Genomic DNA, 17565 nt, shown 5'->3' on the forward strand with positions numbered 1-17565 from the left:
ATTGTTCTACCTAAATCAAATTCCCTCCCTAATTTCATTTTCATCCTAAATCAAATTCTCTTTGTCGATAAACCAAAATCAAAGTCCATCCCAAATTTTACAATTCCTACCATGTGACCACAACTCTCAACGGTTCCTACTGTCGCCACATACCACCGGAGCTCAATCACCATAGCCACCATCGCTGTTTGTATGAGTAGCTTTACTATTTTCACTTTCACTAATAAACTCAATCCCAAAACCCATAAATTCTTGTACATATCTCAATCTTCATTTTTAATTCATTTTTGTTCATATTTCATGGATTTTGCTCTTCAATCTTCGGTTTTCAATAAACCCACGTTCATTCCAATAATAAAAAACTTGTTCTTCCTACACCAAAATCGATGTCCTAAATTTCCTGTACAGATTGCACCTAAATTTCATCACTATCCAAAGTTTCACATCTCTAGATTGTTGGAAAACAAAATTTTCAACATTTGAACCCAAAAAGAAATTTTGGTTTGCTGGCAACAGGACTTGTTGATGAAGTGGTTGGGAATTCAAGACTTGTTGAATAGTGATTGAACAAGTCCTGAATTCCTAATCACTCAGAGTTCTAGCTCAAAATGTGCCCTTGTATAAGGCATATTTGCTCGAGTACATGCAAGATATCCCGTCTAGAATTAACAAATGTACCAACTTATTCAATGAAGTTCAAGATTAAAAAGTTATAAATGCATTATTTTGTTAATGATATTAAGAAATCGATTCAAACAGCACACACCTTAAATTGGTTCAGCAACATGTTGTTTACCCACGAGATAATTTAAAATTGGAACTGCTTTCCCTATAACTTTGCTGTATATTTAGTTCATCTTCAATTCTTAATATGACAAAGAACCCAGAGTTAAAAATAAATAAATAAAACATTCACCAGGCAATCTTCCAATCAATCTGAAATTTCCAAAAATAGTTTCAGGATGGCTAGTGTTAATGCAAGTGATATCTTGCTAAAAGCATGTTGATACAACCTGATTACATACGACTTGAATGTACGTGATCTGAAGTGTTCAAGCTAAAATGGATGTGAGCTGTAGATAGATGTGATCAGATACAATCAAGAAAGTGACACAAGCAGGAATGCATGCAAAAGTACATGCGACCTAAAAAGGATTAGAAGCTATTGTGTCAGAGTTTTGGTTAACTACATCAAGCCATTTAACTGATTTTTTAGGATTGTAAAATTTGACAGCATATTTTGTGTTGGTTAAGTTTATTTGGCTCTGTTGTAATATTTCAGAAATATCTCTATAGATTAGGTAAGCATTTAGTTCTCTACAAGAGTAGGTGTATCAGTGATGTAAATGATGATGTCAAGTGCATGTCTATAATCTTTGTTTATGCTAATGAAATTTAAGCGTGAGAACAATTCCAGCAAACTCATCTCTGAAAAACTTTCGTTTTTACATTTCTTTCCTTTGTATTCTCCAGCTTGAAAACCAATAGCTAGGAATAGAGAAAATAAAAAGTTCAGAAGGATATACAGGGTTGGGGTTTAAAGCCTGATTTGGAATAACAAACTTCCATTTTAAGTTTATCATTGACAATTTGGAATCTAATGACTTTTAATCATCATCTTCCAAGTGTTGGCCTAGAGTGAGACCACAAGCCATGTCAAAAGCATCAAGACTAGTAAAATTTTAGTTTGCATAATCTTTCAAAGCCTCAAACCGTGACTTGATAAATTTAGCTGACTCCTTCAAAACTTGTTTAGAGATCTCATAACTTTTCTTCAGTTCCTTCAAAAACCAGCCTCTCTCTTTCTCCAGATGTTTGATTCTCTTTTGGAAATTCTCAATTTGTGCCACCTCTTTTCTATTAATCTCTTCCACTTCATTTTGTAACTGAGAACATTTCATCTTAGCTTCATATCTTTCTCTATAGGCTTCTTAATTCTTAGCCTTGGCCTTCGCAAAATCGAAGTCAAGTTTCTTAATCATCATTTCTTAAGCATCCAACTTCTTACAAAGCCCAATAGTAGAATAAAGTCCCTGCACGTTGATCAGACATGCCAGAGTGTACTTATAGGCTCTTGTGATAATAAAAAGAAAAGCAACGCAATAACGATCAACGAAACACGCAACTTTCATACCTACATAATTTTAACAGAAGCCTCGGACGAGAAACAAGAGGTTGAATGATTCAACAACATTTCATCAGCTGAGCCCAAATTCCACTAGCAAAAACCCTGCAAGCTTCTGAATTATCTTCAACTGACTCCCATTTCAAGACCTTTTTCCCCATCATCTTTCGTTAAGTTGAGTTCCATAGCCTCATTCATCATCGGATCCTTTTCTGAGGCAAGCTTGATATTCACCATTTCATCTTTGGATAATTGCTTAGTTTTACCGTTATGTTTATCAGGTAGCTCAGGTTTAGGATTATCATCATATTTGCTACCAGTGATGATCGAAACCGTAAGCATCTTATGTTTCTTTGAATCTGAATAATAGGATTTCCTACTGGGAAATGCCTTAGCTACCCTCTTTTGCTTAGAACAGTCCCTCAAAGACTCAACTATTTGGACCTTTTTTTGGAGTGAATACACTTCCTACATGGCTCTTCTTCATACTAGGCAAAGATGCAATAGGTAAATTTCTTGTTGTATATTTTGATGATTGTTCAACTTGGTTTTCTTTTTCCGTGGCCTCTGATAATCTCAAAGTATTTGAAAAAGACTCCCTAGTGTCACGACCTGATTATTTCTCCTCAAAATTGTGTGGCCTTAGGTGCCAATTCCTCGTCGATGGCCCTAAGTTAGCCTTGCTCACTCAAGCTTTCTAGCTTTTAGAAAAAGAGAACACTCACTCACTCAAACTCACAAGAGATGCTAAGAAGTGAACATTCTTTATTACTCAAGAGATTTTTACAATTCTTGGATGGTTTGGCCAAATAAGTCCTCCCCCTTTTATAGTAGTTTTGGCTTACAATGGACGATCTACATTTACATAAGCCTTCCACTTTCAATAGTGGAGATTAGCTAACTACAAACTACCACCTACCAACTACTATTTACCAACTACCACAATAAATACAACTGTGCAGAGAACTCAAGAGAGTTCTAGAATGTTAGGGTGACTCCCACCAAGTGTTTGATGGAATGTTTGTGACGCGTCACATTCTCCCCTACCTAATCCAAAGACGTCCTCGTCAAATCATCGTGGAATTCTCGAACCTTGTCTTCGAATTGCCACAATGTGCCCTTGGGTTTCCAACTAGCTTCACTCTTTAGTAACTCCTTCCACTTGACAAAGTATTATTAACTTGGAGGATGTCCTTTTTGTTGAACGATGCAGCCTGCTAACACACAATCTGCCTCCTTGTCATAAAAATTAGTGTTGCCCAATGGTTCCCTTTTTTATTCTCTCAATTTTGGATCTTTCGTATCTCTGTGATATGGCTTCAAGCAAGTGACATAGAAGACTGGGTGGAGTCTTAACCAAGAGGAAAATTTAAGCTTGTATGGTACATTACTTGCCCTCTTGATAATGGAAAAAAGTCCCTCATATCTTCGAACAAGGCCCTTGTGTAGTGAACAGGTGGACTTATGTTGTGAGGGAAAGATCTTGACAAGTACTAAATCCCCCACATAGTATTTTACATGCCTCCGCCTCTTTCATCCACTTCTTCAGCTTCTTGCTCTGTCAAGATACGCCTGTGCAATGTCAGCTTGCTCATGCCATGACTTAGTAACTTTGAATGTCACGAGGCTGCTCCTTGTATTACATGTTCCAAGGGTGTGTGGCATGAGTGGTTGCCGACCCATCACCATTTCCAAAGGACTCTTATTGGTGGCTTCGCTTCTTTGCAAATTGTATGAGAATTGGGCTACATCAAGCAACTTCACCCAATCATGTTGGTTGGTGCTTAGAAAATGCCAGAAATACATCTTTAATAAGGCATTCACTCTCTCAATTTATCCGTCAGTTTGAGGGTGAAAGCTTGTAGAAAAGTGCAACGCTGACCTTATAAGCTAGAACAATTCAATCCAAAATCTCCCCGTGAATCGGCTGTCCCAATCGCTAATGATGGTCGTGTCTTCCGTGGTGCACCCCTTTGGTGCAGGGATAAAAGTTGATAGCCTGTCCACCACAATAATGATGGTGCTAAATCCCTCAAATTTCGATAGCCATACGATGAATTCCATCGAGATACTTTCTCATGGTCTGTTTGGTATGGGTAGCGGCTCCACCATATCTTGTTGGCACACTAGACAAGTTTTTACAAATTGCTCTACATCATCTCTCATATGTGGCCAATGGTAGGCAGCCTCCAATAGTGCTCGAGTGCGCCTTTGTCCAAGATATCCAGCCCATTTGGTGCCATGACTAGGGGTGGGATAATCCGATTAACCAAACCGAATAAGGTAAACTAGAAACCAAACAGTTATTCAATTTAGGCAAAAATGAAAACTGAAATCGAACCAGTTTATAGAATAAACCGAATTTAAACTGAATTGAATATTTAGTTGGTTATCCGATTTTCAAACCAGTTTTCAAATTCACCCCTAAATTCTTCATTTTTTTACATTTAAGTCCCTAAATTAAAGATCTATACTTGAAGACTTGGTTAACTAGTTTTCATTTTTCATTAGTTGTGGAGCAGGCGAGTAGTTGAGGATTGAAGATCTAAACGGCAATGGAAGCTAGAGTAGTGGTCAACTGTCATCGTTATTCCTAGTTGAAGGAATTGCAGCGCAGCAGTNCCTTAGGATGTTTACTTGATTCATCCTTTATATAAATTGAAGGTTTTATTCAACTGCACCGCAAAGATGGCTTTTAAGTTTGTTTATAAATTCTCAATAACTTTCTCTCTTTCAAATAAACTAGTAATTATAGATGCGTTGGGCTCATTATTTCTATCTATATTTTTAATACTATTTTTTAAATATTATTTAACATATTATTTCAGAAAAATTACTATATTTTTTATTATTTTTTTATCCCTTAAGTTTATTAATTTCATTAAATAACCCTAGAAAAAAATTTAAAAATTAACAAAAACACTCCCATCGACCCATACTTGCCAGATTCATACAACCACCATCGATAATAGTCAGAATCTATACAACGGCTTACACCACGACCAAAACTGGTCGATAGTTCACTGATCTGGCCAGAAAAGGCCAGATCTACCCATCAGCGACGGCTATATCTTTGGACTCGATATGGATCTGGCCGAAAAAAGCCATATCGACCCCATACCAGCCAGATCCGACCGGTATATGTCGTTACGCAATTTTCTGGTCAGATTCCGACGATGGTGGCCAGAATCTTGCACTGCGGGTGATCGGGGTGTTTTTGTCATTTTACAATTTTTTTTAATATATTGGGGTGTTTATTAAATTAGCAAACCTAGGGGTTTTTTTTATAAATTTATAAATTTTACCTCGTAATACTCCCCTATTCAACTACTCAGTATTATTCCCAAAATCCTATCCAAAATAATAAAACAAACAGACCCTATAATCTCAAAGGTTTGGTATGGTAGTCAAGAATATTTGTTCATTTCATTGACTTATTAAGTTCAAACCATCTTGAAGTCACCTATCACATTTGTGACGTACTTAAATCATTGGATTTATAAGGTGTTCAATGAACCTCAAAGATTAGTTAAAGTGTGAGTAAATTGGTTTGAACATCCTAATTTAAAAAAAAAAATTAGTAATTATAATATTTATTTATTGTAACTTAGAAATCAAGTTAACCATGCAATAACCTAAGACATTAGGAAAGGCATTTCAGCATGAATCATTTTACTTGAATATATCTTCTTTATACAAAATATAATAATCACTTTCAAAAGTTAATATGGTCGACTATCCCAAGATCTAACTAATAAATTTAATTTATTTTCTATTAAAATAGTAAATCAATCTTAGCATTAAACGTTAATTAAGATCTGCTTATCAATTTGAAATGGATCTATATAACGTAACTTAACCTTTAAAATCCCGTTGCTGATGCATGGGAATCGGATTTTGGGTGATCGTGGCGTGCGACTGCCAACCGAAAGCTTTATCCGGAACATGAAACGGCACCGTGTATTGAACCAACCCTCTCTTTCCACGAATTCACCGTCTTACCCTTCTTTAATGCATAGAAAAGCAACCCCACTTGCTTTTAAAACCTGTGCAGCACATATTCTTTCACTTTTCTTGCAAAACAACAAAAATACAATTATTGCAACTGCTGCCCCTCTTCTTTTATTTATTTCCAAACAACCTCAACCAAATACAATTACATTTCATTTGCAGACCTACCCAACCATGTTTCTGATCAAAGCAGTCATTTATCAACGGTTACAATCATTCACGCTATGGTGTGGCTGCATCACCAGCCTCTGGCGAGTAAGGATTATATTTGTCATTTTGCATCATTTCTGAAGATTTAATTTCCTGTTGAATTAGTCTTCCCAAATTATCACTTTAGAATAAATTAATTAATTATCAATTTGACCCGAGATTGTAATCAGGATGTTACTGTTGCATAAAAGGTGGAGCCGGATGGTATAATCGTAAATAAATACAAAAAGAGGGGTAATGATGTAATAATGACACTGGATTCAAAAAAACATGCTTATCGACGACAGAACACAACAGAGTAGACTTTGCTTTGCATATTATTCTCTTTTGGTTTTGTATTTATTTTTTCGCCAACTTTACTTCCCTTTATATCTGTACTTTACTTTGTCTCAGTTCCTCTTCTCCTTCTACTTCTTCTTCTTCATTTCTCTAGTGTTCATCTTTCTTCTTTCAAGTAGTTTTACCAATGGCAGAATACAGCCACCCTCCCATGGAACAGCTTCAAGACCTTGAGTACTGCATAGACTCTAACCCTCCTTGGGGTACGTGTCACGTCTGTTCTTCTGATTTGGTTGATGTTTTTAATGAATGATTTAGTTCATCATGGTGTTTAATGGGAATGGCCAAATGGGGTTGTCGATATCGAGGTTGTTGTTCAGTGAGTAACTTCAATAGTTATTGGCACTACTGAGAGAATGGAGTCTTTAATGTTTCTCTTTTTATGTTAATGTAACTTCAACTTGAGGCCTTATTAATGGTGACATTATAAGATTGGTCCCACTCAGGGTGAAAAGATATGTTCTTTTATTTGTGAACTGCATTGTTTGGTTTATTTTATTTACTTGGATGCAAGAATATGTTATGCTGCAACATCTTTTGTTTAGATCGATGAGAAATTTATTTAATTCGTTAGTTTTAACTTATTTGTTTTGAAACCGAGTGGAAGTGTTTGTGGAATCGTACATTTGTTGTTTTATTATGTTTTAGTTTTGGCCCTTTTTGGTTTGTTTGATTGCTGAGTGATTGCAAATCGGATTTTGAAGTAAGTTGGGTTCAGGTGGATATTGCAACATTCCAGGTTTCTTTATGTTCCTCTTCCATGGGGTTTGGCAAAGCGGTTTTCCTAATTACCTTTTTGCCCTTTTAGCCAAGCTTAGTCTCTTGCCCTTCCAACTGCTGCTACTAAAGTACTTGGTAGAGGTTCTAATAGTCGCGGTCTATCGCCTCATTCAAATATTATTCACTTTCAATGTTAGTAATACGGATTATCGATTACAATGGAATTTGGAAATTTGGTTTACGGAGGCTCATTTTAAGGTCCACGTTGTTGTTATGAATTGATCTCATTGCATTTTCCTTTTCAAATATAATGGAATGATCTTTGTTTGTCCTTTTTTGCGAAGAGTGATTTGATCATCCTTGTTTTTTGTATAATACATAATTGATTGGTGTGGTTCCATGTTGAATATCATAGTACTAATATTGGTATAATCTTTAGAATTGCACGATTTGTGACAGCCCTAAGGATTACGACTATAAAACTAAGTATAATCAGCACTTGGGAGAAGTGGCTTTGCAACTGAATAGACGAAGAAATTCTTTATAAGACCTTGTATATTGTTTGACGTTTTTTAATTGTGTTTATATTGACTTGGAAAATTTTGATAGTTTCCATCCTATATAATCCTTGAAACCTGTGATTGTGTGTATTGTCACCACTATTATCTATACCTGTTACTGAGTACAACCTATTCTAGTGGGGCACTCATGAACCGTCTTTATGTGTGCGAATATGTTTATGTTATCGATTTTCACTAATCCCACATATGACAAAGGTGTTCAATTTTTGTGAAGCTTGAAATGGATGTGAAATAGAATGCAAAATTTCATTATCTTGGTGTTGGCAAGATCAGATGTTTGCATTTTGATCTAAATTCTCTATTTTCACATCTTTGTTCAAGATCAAAGTGTTGTCTTGCAGCGGAAACTATCTTATTAGCATTTCAAAACTACATCCTGATGCTGGGGACAAGTGTAATGATCCCTTCCTTGCTCGTCCCAGCAATGGGTGGAAGTGATGTAAGCAACCTCTGTTAAACTTCTCCCTTTAAATTCAAGTTTCATGTTTTGTATGGGTAAATCTACTCCTGGTTTAAAAGTTAGCATCCTAAGTATGTCTTCATTCTTACCTATATAGAGCAAGTATGCAGGAAACTGCTGCGTCCAACCAATGAAACTCTAGGTCTAAATTCCATTGTTTACAAGCTAGATTTCCTGACAACTTGATTTTCTTTCTTCATTCAAAAGCAATTACAGATTAGACTATTCTGTTTTTTGTTTATCCTTGAATTTTGGCCTAGAAGATCTTGGTGGGGCTTGTGACTATGGTAGGTCAGTTATTGGTCTTCACTTTGTTTCCTTGATTAATTTCTTCCTCTTATAACCAGGGCGAGAAAGCACGTGTAATACAGACTCTTCTTTTTGTAGCTGGAATTAATACTCTTCTCCAAGCACTTTTTGGAACCAGGTTGCCAGCTGTTGTTGGGGGCTCTTTTGCTTATGTGATTCCAATAGCTTATATAATAAATGACTCCTCATTGCAACGGATTACTGATAATCATGAAGTAAGTTCACCAATTGTCCCCACTTTCCTTTTTGTGCGTGGTTTACGAAAACAGTGAAATAATCTTTTAAAGATGGAAATTTTGACTGGTAAATGATTTGCAGAGATTTATACAAACAATGCGAGCTATCCAAGGAGCTCTCATTGTTGCCTCAAGCATACAGATCATCCTGGGTTACAGTCAAGTTTGGGGTCTCTTTTCACGGTACATTGGTGCAAGATTGGATAGAAGGATTAAACTGCTGTATAATATTATATTGTTTACTATTGTATTTGTCTTCCTTGCAGATTTTTCAGTCCTCTTGGTATGGCCCCTGTGGTTGGATTGGTTGGCTTGGGATTGTTTCAACGGGGATTTCCTCTGGTTGGTACTGCTGTGACTTTATATACAGCTACTTAAGGGCTGGTTATTTAATACTTAACTATCACAAACATCACCAGAAGGCATCACATTATTGTTCCTTACAGCTAACATATTATCTCCGAGGAGACTTGGAACAAGAATTTGAAATGTTTTCTTTTAGTTGATTTTAACAAAACACAAGATTTTGACATTCTTTGATTCAACCTTGTGGTACTAGTCTCTATTGATGAAGCTTTCTAGAAACTTTTTCATGTTTTGGTGGCAACGATTGAGTTACAAGCTGGTCATAGATGTCAAAAAAAATTCTCAAAACTGGTTAAGATCAATAAACAGTATCAAACATTTTATACTTAATAAGCATCAGTGCACCACTGATTCATTCTACTGACTACCTCAAATACTTAACTTATTCTTTTGCCATTAATTGCAGATCATTCTCTTCAAAACTAGCACTGATTACCATTGTGATATTTTTTCTTTTTCCAGTTGGGGAATTGCGTGGAAATTGGGATCCCAATGCTATTGTTGGTCATTGGATTGTCACAAGTGAGTGGTTTGTATATTTGTTCGACAAATTGTAGTACCATAATAGTTCTTTCTTTCCTTAACTTGTGTATGGGTTTTGGACATTGCAGTATCTAAAGCATGTGAGGCTGTTTAGAGAGTTACCAATATTTGAACGATTTCCGGTGCTAATCTGTGTTACAATCATTTGGATCTATTCTGTTATCTTAACTGCTAGTGGGGCTTATCGAGACCGGCCAAGCCTGACTCAAGCCCATTGTCGTACCGACAGAGCAAATCTTGTATCTACTGCTCCATGGTATAACAAAGAATTAATTCATGTCTATATTCATTAGCGTTATCTTTTCACTGGTTGCAGAATTTCATGTGTTACGTTCTTTTAGGTTCAAGTTCCCATACCCTCTCCAGTGGGGGCCCCCCACATTTTCAGCAGGTCATTCATTTGCTATGATGTCTGCAGTTCTTGTGTCTATGGTTGAGGTATATCTTTTATCGCCTTAAGACACTTCATTTTTATATTTCCCAGTGTTCAGCGTATTCTTCAAAATGCTTTTCATATGAATAACTCTTTGGTTGTTCCACATTTGTTATGTAGTTCTATACAAAGTATAACGCTATTAAATTCTTAATGGCTTACTTCTGGGATTGACAAAATTTCACCTCACTCTCAAAACTTGTTCTACAGTCAACAGGAGCATTCAAAGCAGCATCTCGCTTGGCAATTGCCACTCCACCACCTGCTTATGTATTGAGCCGTGGCATTGGTTGGCAGGTCTGTGATTTGGTGCACCTGAAATAGCACCATCCTAGTGTTTATAATTCATTTGTTGTTGATTTTAACATATGGATTGAATGTATCATCTTTATCTATCATTTGACAAAATGGCTATTTTTTAATTGTCACCGTGGCAGGGGATTGGCATCTTGCTTGATGGTCTATTTGGGACAGGCACTGGTTCCACTATTTCTGTGTAAGATGCAATAATAGTATGCAGCTTACGCTATGTTGTTTCTCCATATATTATGAACTTACCAGAAATGATGGCAATGTATTTCAGGGAGAATGTGGGACTCCTTGGGCTGACCCGAGTTGGGAGTCGTCGAGTTGTTCAAATATCTGCTGGCTTCATGATATTCTTCTCTACCTTAGGTTTGTACTTCTCATACATGTGTAAATTCAAGCATGGTCAAGGAGAGCACTTCCGTTTTTATGAACTTGTTTTTGTGAATATTATACTGATAATGGATTGTTTTAGTAACGTAAATATCAAGGGCTTAATTCCCCGTGTTTTGCAGGAAAATTTGGAGCTGTGTTCGCATCTATACCCTTCCCAATATTTGCTGCATTATACTGTGTTCTCTTCGGTCTTGTTGGTATGGAATAACTGTAAGCAAAGATATAATTATTACTTTCTCCTTTCTCATTATCCTGCTTGAAAGAGTTCCTACATGCTTTCAGCTGCAGTTGGACTATCATTCCTGCAATTCACAAACATGAACTGCATGAGAAACCTTATCATAACCGGGCTCTCACTTTTTCTCGGGATATCTGTCCCCCAATTTTTCAGTGAATACTGGAACCCTGAACATCAAGGACTTGTTCATACCAATGCTGGATGGGTAAGTATTGTTCTGATTAAAAAAAAAACTAATTAGGTGTTTCTTGGTATTAGCAGTTTAATATAGGTGTCTCTTTGCAGTTTAACGCTTTCTTGAATACCATATTCTCGTCGCCTGCAATGGTTGGTTTAATAGTTGCAGTATTTCTCGACAACACATTAGAGGTGGAAAAATCAAAGAAAGATAGAGGAATGCCATGGTGGGTAAAGTTCAGAACATTTAAGGGAGACAACAGAAATGAAGAATTCTACACTTTACCATTCAATCTCAATAGGTTCTTTCCACCAACATAGCCAGTTTAAAATAAAACTGAAAAGAAAGCTGAAGCGAAAGGCTAAAGAGAGCTAATTCCTTGTGAAATCGAATTCAGTTAATATTGATGCAGACAAGCGATGCGAATCCTTCCTTCAACAGCTCAAATTTTTTGTAAGCCATGTCAAATTGGGTCCAGCTAGGATTGTAGAACATTTGATCTATACCCTTTTGTAGATGCAATGCAATTATAAAACGAATCAGCTTATTCTGTTATCTCGCACTGTTCAATTATTTAAACTTCCCAAGTGCAGATTAGTTTATTTAGCCTGAAATTTGCAGCATTTGTTCCAATTCCACTGGGAAAATAATTGGTTTGGTTTGGGTTCCAAATAATTCACCATTTAAAATATAACTGTTACTTCACTTAATTATATTTTAATAAAGGATTTGAATCCAAATTTGTAACATTTTATTTTTTTATATCATACTTGGTATAGAATCAAAGCCAAAAACTGAAAAATTTTCAAATCTGAAGCCTCAGACAGCCAGTCTGTTTAACATCAAAGTAAATTCAGCCGGTAATTCCAACTATAAGTTCAATAATCCTCATTGGCTTCTCTTTCAAAAAAAGAAATAAAGATCGTAATGAAGGTTCATAAATAAAATGTAATCGCCGAAAACGGCTCCGTGGGCCAACTAAAATCAAACCCCCAGGTTCCTATCAGTAAGCGAAACATTAGTTACTTTAGGTCCAATCATAGCATCACCAGTCAACGCTCGTAAGCTACCGGCGACGTGGCATTGAACCAGTCAAAATAAATAAAAAGATTAAAATAAAAAAGCCCTCAGGGTCCCGTTTCAAATCACACACACAGCGGAACACGGAAGGCCACGTGGTCCCGACCAATCAACGAACCCAAGGAAGACGAATCCGGTGGAGGAGACGAAATCAGAGGGCTCGTGGCTGGTGGATGGGACGCTATCGGGTCCTCCGGAAGTCACCGCTGCTGTTTAAAGTGTCATACGGCACTTCCTATCAATTTGGGTTTGCTTCCTCATCGGGTATATGGATGGAAATTAGAACCTTTAACAAACAAGAAGCATTTTTAATTGAAAGTTGATGAAAACACTAAAACCCTAGACAGAGAGATTGAATTACAATTGGTGATGAAGGTGGGCGAGAAGGGAGTTTATATAGAGGAGAAGAGAGTAAACCCTAGCTGTTAGCTATTCGTAATACGACGCATAAATTTGTATCAAGTTGAAACGGGGGTCATGGGCCTTAAAACTGTTGGGCTCTTCTCAATGGCTTTGGGCTCTGGTAGTTGGTTTGTCCCAGTTTGGTTCTAAAATTAGGGTAAACTGTCATGATTTTTCATTTTCAATTTTTGATTTAAAATAAATGGCATTATTTTGTTTTTAAATATTTACCATATAATTTAACTTAAAGTTTTATATGGAAAATGATGGACATTCATTTAGCATCACGTAATCTGTTCACTAAAGTAATGTCATGTAATTATATCAATTAATATCAATTAAGATGCAAAATTAGGGATAAAATTAAAATACATCTGTTAATAATTTTATTTTCATTATTTTCTCTAAATAATAAACCATTAAGTTAATAAAGAAATTGATTTGGTTGATAATATAATCTTATTGTAGCTCAAACAAACAAATATATATCAAATCATATCGTAATATCCAAATAATAATAATATATTAATTATTTAAAATTTGCAATTCTATCAACAGCTTTTGCCGTGGATCATTTCTGGAAATTTTCAAATTGCCGTCCGCGTAAAATAAGACGGACAGGCTTCAAAAGAAACCAAAAAAAAAAAAAAGAACACCAAGGCCGTGTTTGGTTGGTGCAAAAAATGTCAATGGGAAGTGATACGGGCTCCACATGGGTTGGTAAGAAACCTCTTAGACGCATCGGTGGCATGTCCGATGCCCTATCCATTGCCGCCGATCTCGGCTTCTCCGTCGCTCCTCCTCCTTCCCAGGTTCTCACTTTCTCAATTAATCGCAATTCATTTTTCTGTACATTCTGTTCGTAATTCGAGACACTTGTTTAGATTTAAGTTCATTTCTCAAAATCTCATAAACAACGTCATACACGCGTTTTCATTTTTGTTCGTTTGTTAGATTTTGATAGTAATTGGTGAAATTTTGAAATTAATGGCTTAAAATTTCAATAGGAAGAACTTCAAAACTTATGCGCGAATGGTGGTGAGAAGGGTGATGAATTGATAAGAGTTTTAAGAGAATTAACTGCTGTACAGAGGAAAATAGCAGATCTGCAAGTCGAACTCCAAGGTCGAAAGGTGAACTAGTTATTCTATTGGCAAAAATTAAAATAAAAACTGGAAAAATGATGCTTATTGTGTTTCTGTAACTGAGTTGTTCCTTGATTTTGATGTGTGAACTTTTAGGATGATAAAAACGTTGCGCATTTGACACATGTGAGTGAAATGGAAAAGAAGATTGAGACTTTATCAAGGATTACTACTATACTAAAAGATGTTATTCAGAATAAGGTATGTTCTTTAGTTCTTGTTATATGCACCTCTTGAGTTGAATATGATTAACTATTTTTTTAATAAACATGGCCGCTTCCTTGTAGAGTTCTATATGCGACTGCGTAATACACAAAATGAATATGCACACACAGAGAAGACACTGCTGATTCTACTGGTTAACAAAATTGCTATGATATCAGGATAGCTGCACAAGAAATTGTCATTGCTAAATAGCACTCAATTTGAGTTTTTGTATCTGTGTGAGCGATTGCTGTATGCCATTTGAGAAACTGCTTGAGTCTGTTTAAAATAGATCTAAGTCCACTGTATGCTACTGAAAAAGTGTCAATACTTAAGGCTGCAAACTGAACTATGGTGGCCATTAGAACTGATTTTGCCTTGTGCAGAAATGTAATATTTTTCTTACCTGCTTATTACATTTGATGACTTATGTGTAATGACTTCTATTTATCTTATATAACTTCTTGTTTTCCTGTAATTTATAAATGATGTCAGGATCGCATTATAGCTCGTCTTCAACAACCATATTCACTGGATTGCATTCCAGTGGAAGCAGAATTTCAGGTTCGTTTACCTGGTTAATCACAGTTCTTTTAGCCAGTGTGGAATCTTTATATATATATAGTATTAATTCACCTTGCATGAATATTTTAACTGATGGTAACGCAGTTTGGTATTGGAGTAAAATAACTAATTGGTCGGTTGTCTTCAAGGCATGACTTAAAGTTTGGCTTTTAGGAATTGGGACTTCAATCCTGGTTAGAAGTGAATGAGAGTTTTAGGTTTCAGTTCTCTGGCATAAATATAATGTTTGTTTGTTCAGAGTACTTATTGATTTAGATGCTCTTGTTTTTTCTTAAATACAAAATTTGAAAATATTAGGCCTATTTATGCATTTGTTCTGCTGTAGATATTTGTCTTGTTCTCAGACCTTGGATAGATGAGCTGATGGCTGCTAAATCTCAGTCATATCTTGCACTGTGTTACACTATGTTAACTTTTAACAAGGATTCGAACATCAAATAGTGGGACTAAAGTATAAGTTTTCAGTATCTTAACATAGAGATTTCAGCAATTAATTGGAAATTTTAACTCAAAAGGCATCTTCTCTTCTGCATATTTTATACTTTCCTTGTGAAACAGAGTAGGCATTGGCTGTAATTGCTTTATGTATTACTAATGGCATCTTTTGCTTGGATATGCACAGAAACAATTTTCAGAGTTACTGATGAAAGCTGCTAGTGACTATGGAGCCTTGACGGCATCTGTTGCAGATTTCCAATGGAGTCAGAATTTTAAGGAACCTCCTTCAGTTTGGGGGGTATGTTTATTAAGTATTGGGTTGTTTCCTGCATTTTAAGTCCAGACTGCTATATTGAGCATCATTAATCTGTACATTCACACTTTTTGTGTTTGTTTTAAGCGTTTAGCATATTGTGATTCCATTGCATCTAGGTTGTGTTTATTAAGTATTTCAATGTTGACTGCTTTTCAGTAACAACTAAATTAAATCTGATATGGAGCAGACCATATCATGTGAATTGGTTGTAACCATGGCAGATTGTTGAATTTTGAAGGGAAAATGAATGTGATCCAGATGCCCCTTCTAATTTTGTTAGTTTGGCTTGGATGCTCATGCATTTTTGTTTCAAATGCCTCTGAAAACGGTGATGATTTAGTATTGTAGCATCTTAAATAGTGTGAGTCTGATAATCTGATTAAAAAAATCATATGTGCACAATGCCCTCGATATCAATGATCTTTCTTGAAGTAGTTCACTTTCTCTGAAACAATAATTAGTGAAACTGTTTCTTGAATTATCCATGATGATCCTATTAACACCATAAGGCAAAGCAAATATATTCTTATATTATTGATTTAAATTCAATGTTTATTGTCCATGTGGTACCAAATGTCTCTTCATTTTATAATAGCACCAGATGAGATTTATCTATGATGTTTGAAAATTGAAACTGCATCAAGTATTTTATGTCGGAAAGAGGGAGATGTTACTGCAGAATGTGATCTTCTGTTTATTTTTCTTGATACAGGAGATGCTCCGCCCAATTCCTGTTGCTTTAGCATCATGCACCCGATTCTTTGAAGCCATGTCTGCTATGAGAGAATCATTTGCAACACTTCAAAATCTAAGGGTGGGCCATTCTGCCTCACCATTGCCTACAACACCAGCTAAGGATTCCTCGCAAAGAGTACCAGGTGAGTCTGATTGTGTAACCCCACCTCCTTGGAGAAATGAATCGAGCTTTGATGACTTGGCTATCAGAAGCCTAAGAAGACAAGAACTTGCACAGCAAGAAGCCGCCGAGGTTGAAAATAGTGAAGCAAGGGACTCAAATCAGTTTGATGGAACAGGCAATAGAAGATTGTCTTGGCCTTTTTCAGTTAAAAAGAGTGGTAGTTAGTAAATTTCGTGTGTCACCCATGTACTGGTTTCCTCAAAATTTTAGTGTGTAATATTTCCACTGCGATGGATAGCAGTGTTAAATGACTTTGAAAAAGAAGGGGAAAAAAAAAAAAAAAAAAACCTCAAATTCTTTTGTGCAGGAGTGCGTATTTCGCGTTCATTCGTGTTAATGTCCTTATCTTGTGCATACTATTTTGATTAATGGAGACACATTATCTCCAATATGTCTTTGGCGATTGATTGTTTTAACCAGGTTAGGAATTCAACATAATCATTAAATCATAAACTGGATGGATAAGCTCCATTTACGCTTTGCAATTGCTGATTATGTTTGCAAATAATGTATTTCAACTCCATTACAGTATTAGTTATAAAGATCAATTCCACGGTAATATAGTCTACAACCAACGTATAATCTTCATATTTTTGACAGAATAAAGTCTTGAGTAACAGCAAAGTGTTTGAATGTTTATTCTGCTATTAGTTGTGTATGGGCCTTGTAATGGGTTATGACTATGGCTACTTGATCCAGACTCCTTTGTACATCTCCTGTTCTCACTGCTCACCACCTTCTTGAAAACGAATCTTGATTCCTGAACGATAAGTGGAAGTTAGGTAATAAAAACTTTGCTTTGAATGCAATAAAGGCGATCTAATTATCTATGGCGAGTGTGCCACACGTATTTCAACATTTTCTAAATTTTAATGATGATTTAAATATCCTTTTTTGTTATGGGAAATAGTATACAGCTTCACACTAAGCAATACAGGCATTTTTTTTCTTTCAATAATGCTTAAGTTACCAATTAAACTACTGATTTGACATACTGATTCATGTGAATTGAGTTAAATTTTAAG

General features: G+C 35.9%; 2 protein-coding genes and 3 non-coding genes across 5 annotated transcripts; 2 read left to right on the forward strand and 3 right to left on the reverse strand.

The window, feature by feature from the left end:
• The first annotated feature begins 6782 nt into the window (after positions 1-6782).
• Positions 6783-11976, forward strand: LOC116133806 (nucleobase-ascorbate transporter 1). The gene is made up of 14 exons (XM_031419488.1): positions 6783-6888; positions 8328-8425; positions 8794-8970; positions 9074-9174; positions 9258-9333; positions 9820-9879; positions 9969-10156; positions 10242-10338; positions 10544-10630; positions 10771-10829; positions 10917-11008; positions 11155-11232; positions 11318-11478; positions 11559-11976. Exons 1-14 carry the CDS (start codon positions 6813-6815, stop codon positions 11769-11771), a joined length of 1563 nt encoding a protein of 520 aa, XP_031275348.1. The 5' UTR covers positions 6783-6812; the 3' UTR covers positions 11772-11976.
• A 286-nt stretch (positions 11977-12262) lies between these two features.
• On the reverse strand, positions 12263-12349 carry LOC116133875. The gene has a single exon (XR_004128614.1). It is a non-coding gene; the product is annotated as a small nucleolar RNA snoR77Y (small nucleolar RNA).
• A 46-nt stretch (positions 12350-12395) lies between these two features.
• LOC116133876 lies at positions 12396-12541 on the reverse strand. The gene has a single exon (XR_004128615.1). It is a non-coding gene; the product is annotated as a small nucleolar RNA snoR2/U65 (small nucleolar RNA).
• A 189-nt stretch (positions 12542-12730) lies between these two features.
• LOC116133878 lies at positions 12731-12797 on the reverse strand. Its single transcript, XR_004128616.1, has one exon. It is a non-coding gene; the product is annotated as a small nucleolar RNA U49 (small nucleolar RNA).
• A 694-nt stretch (positions 12798-13491) lies between these two features.
• Positions 13492-17016, forward strand: LOC116133821 (AUGMIN subunit 2). Its single transcript, XM_031419504.1, has 6 exons — positions 13492-13745; positions 13941-14066; positions 14175-14279; positions 14778-14846; positions 15490-15603; positions 16334-17016. The coding sequence occupies exons 1-6, from the start codon at positions 13617-13619 to the stop codon at positions 16703-16705; spliced, it is 915 nt and encodes a 304-aa protein (XP_031275364.1). The 5' UTR covers positions 13492-13616; the 3' UTR covers positions 16706-17016.
• Positions 17017-17565: the final 549 nt, after the last annotated feature.

Source organism: Pistacia vera, unplaced genomic scaffold, assembly GCF_008641045.1.
Source record: "Pistacia vera cultivar Batoury unplaced genomic scaffold, PisVer_v2 Contig276, whole genome shotgun sequence".
Classification (NCBI taxonomy): domain Eukaryota; kingdom Viridiplantae; phylum Streptophyta; class Magnoliopsida; order Sapindales; family Anacardiaceae; genus Pistacia; species Pistacia vera.

Coding starts and splice junctions, on each gene's coding strand:
- LOC116133806 (XM_031419488.1), top strand. CDS start 6,813: ATGGCAGAATACAGCCACCCTCCCATGGAACAGCTTCAAGACCTTGAG. Junction 8,971..9,073: donor GGATTACTGATAATCATGAA/GTAAGTTCACCA, acceptor AATGATTTGCAG/AGATTTATACAAACAATGCG. Junction 10,830..10,916: donor ACTGGTTCCACTATTTCTGT/GTAAGATGCAAT, acceptor AATGTATTTCAG/GGAGAATGTGGGACTCCTTG.
- LOC116133821 (XM_031419504.1), top strand. CDS start 13,617: ATGTCAATGGGAAGTGATACGGGCTCCACATGGGTTGGTAAGAAACCT. Junction 14,067..14,174: donor TCGAACTCCAAGGTCGAAAG/GTGAACTAGTTA, acceptor GTGAACTTTTAG/GATGATAAAAACGTTGCGCA. Junction 15,604..16,333: donor AACCTCCTTCAGTTTGGGGG/GTATGTTTATTA, acceptor TTCTTGATACAG/GAGATGCTCCGCCCAATTCC.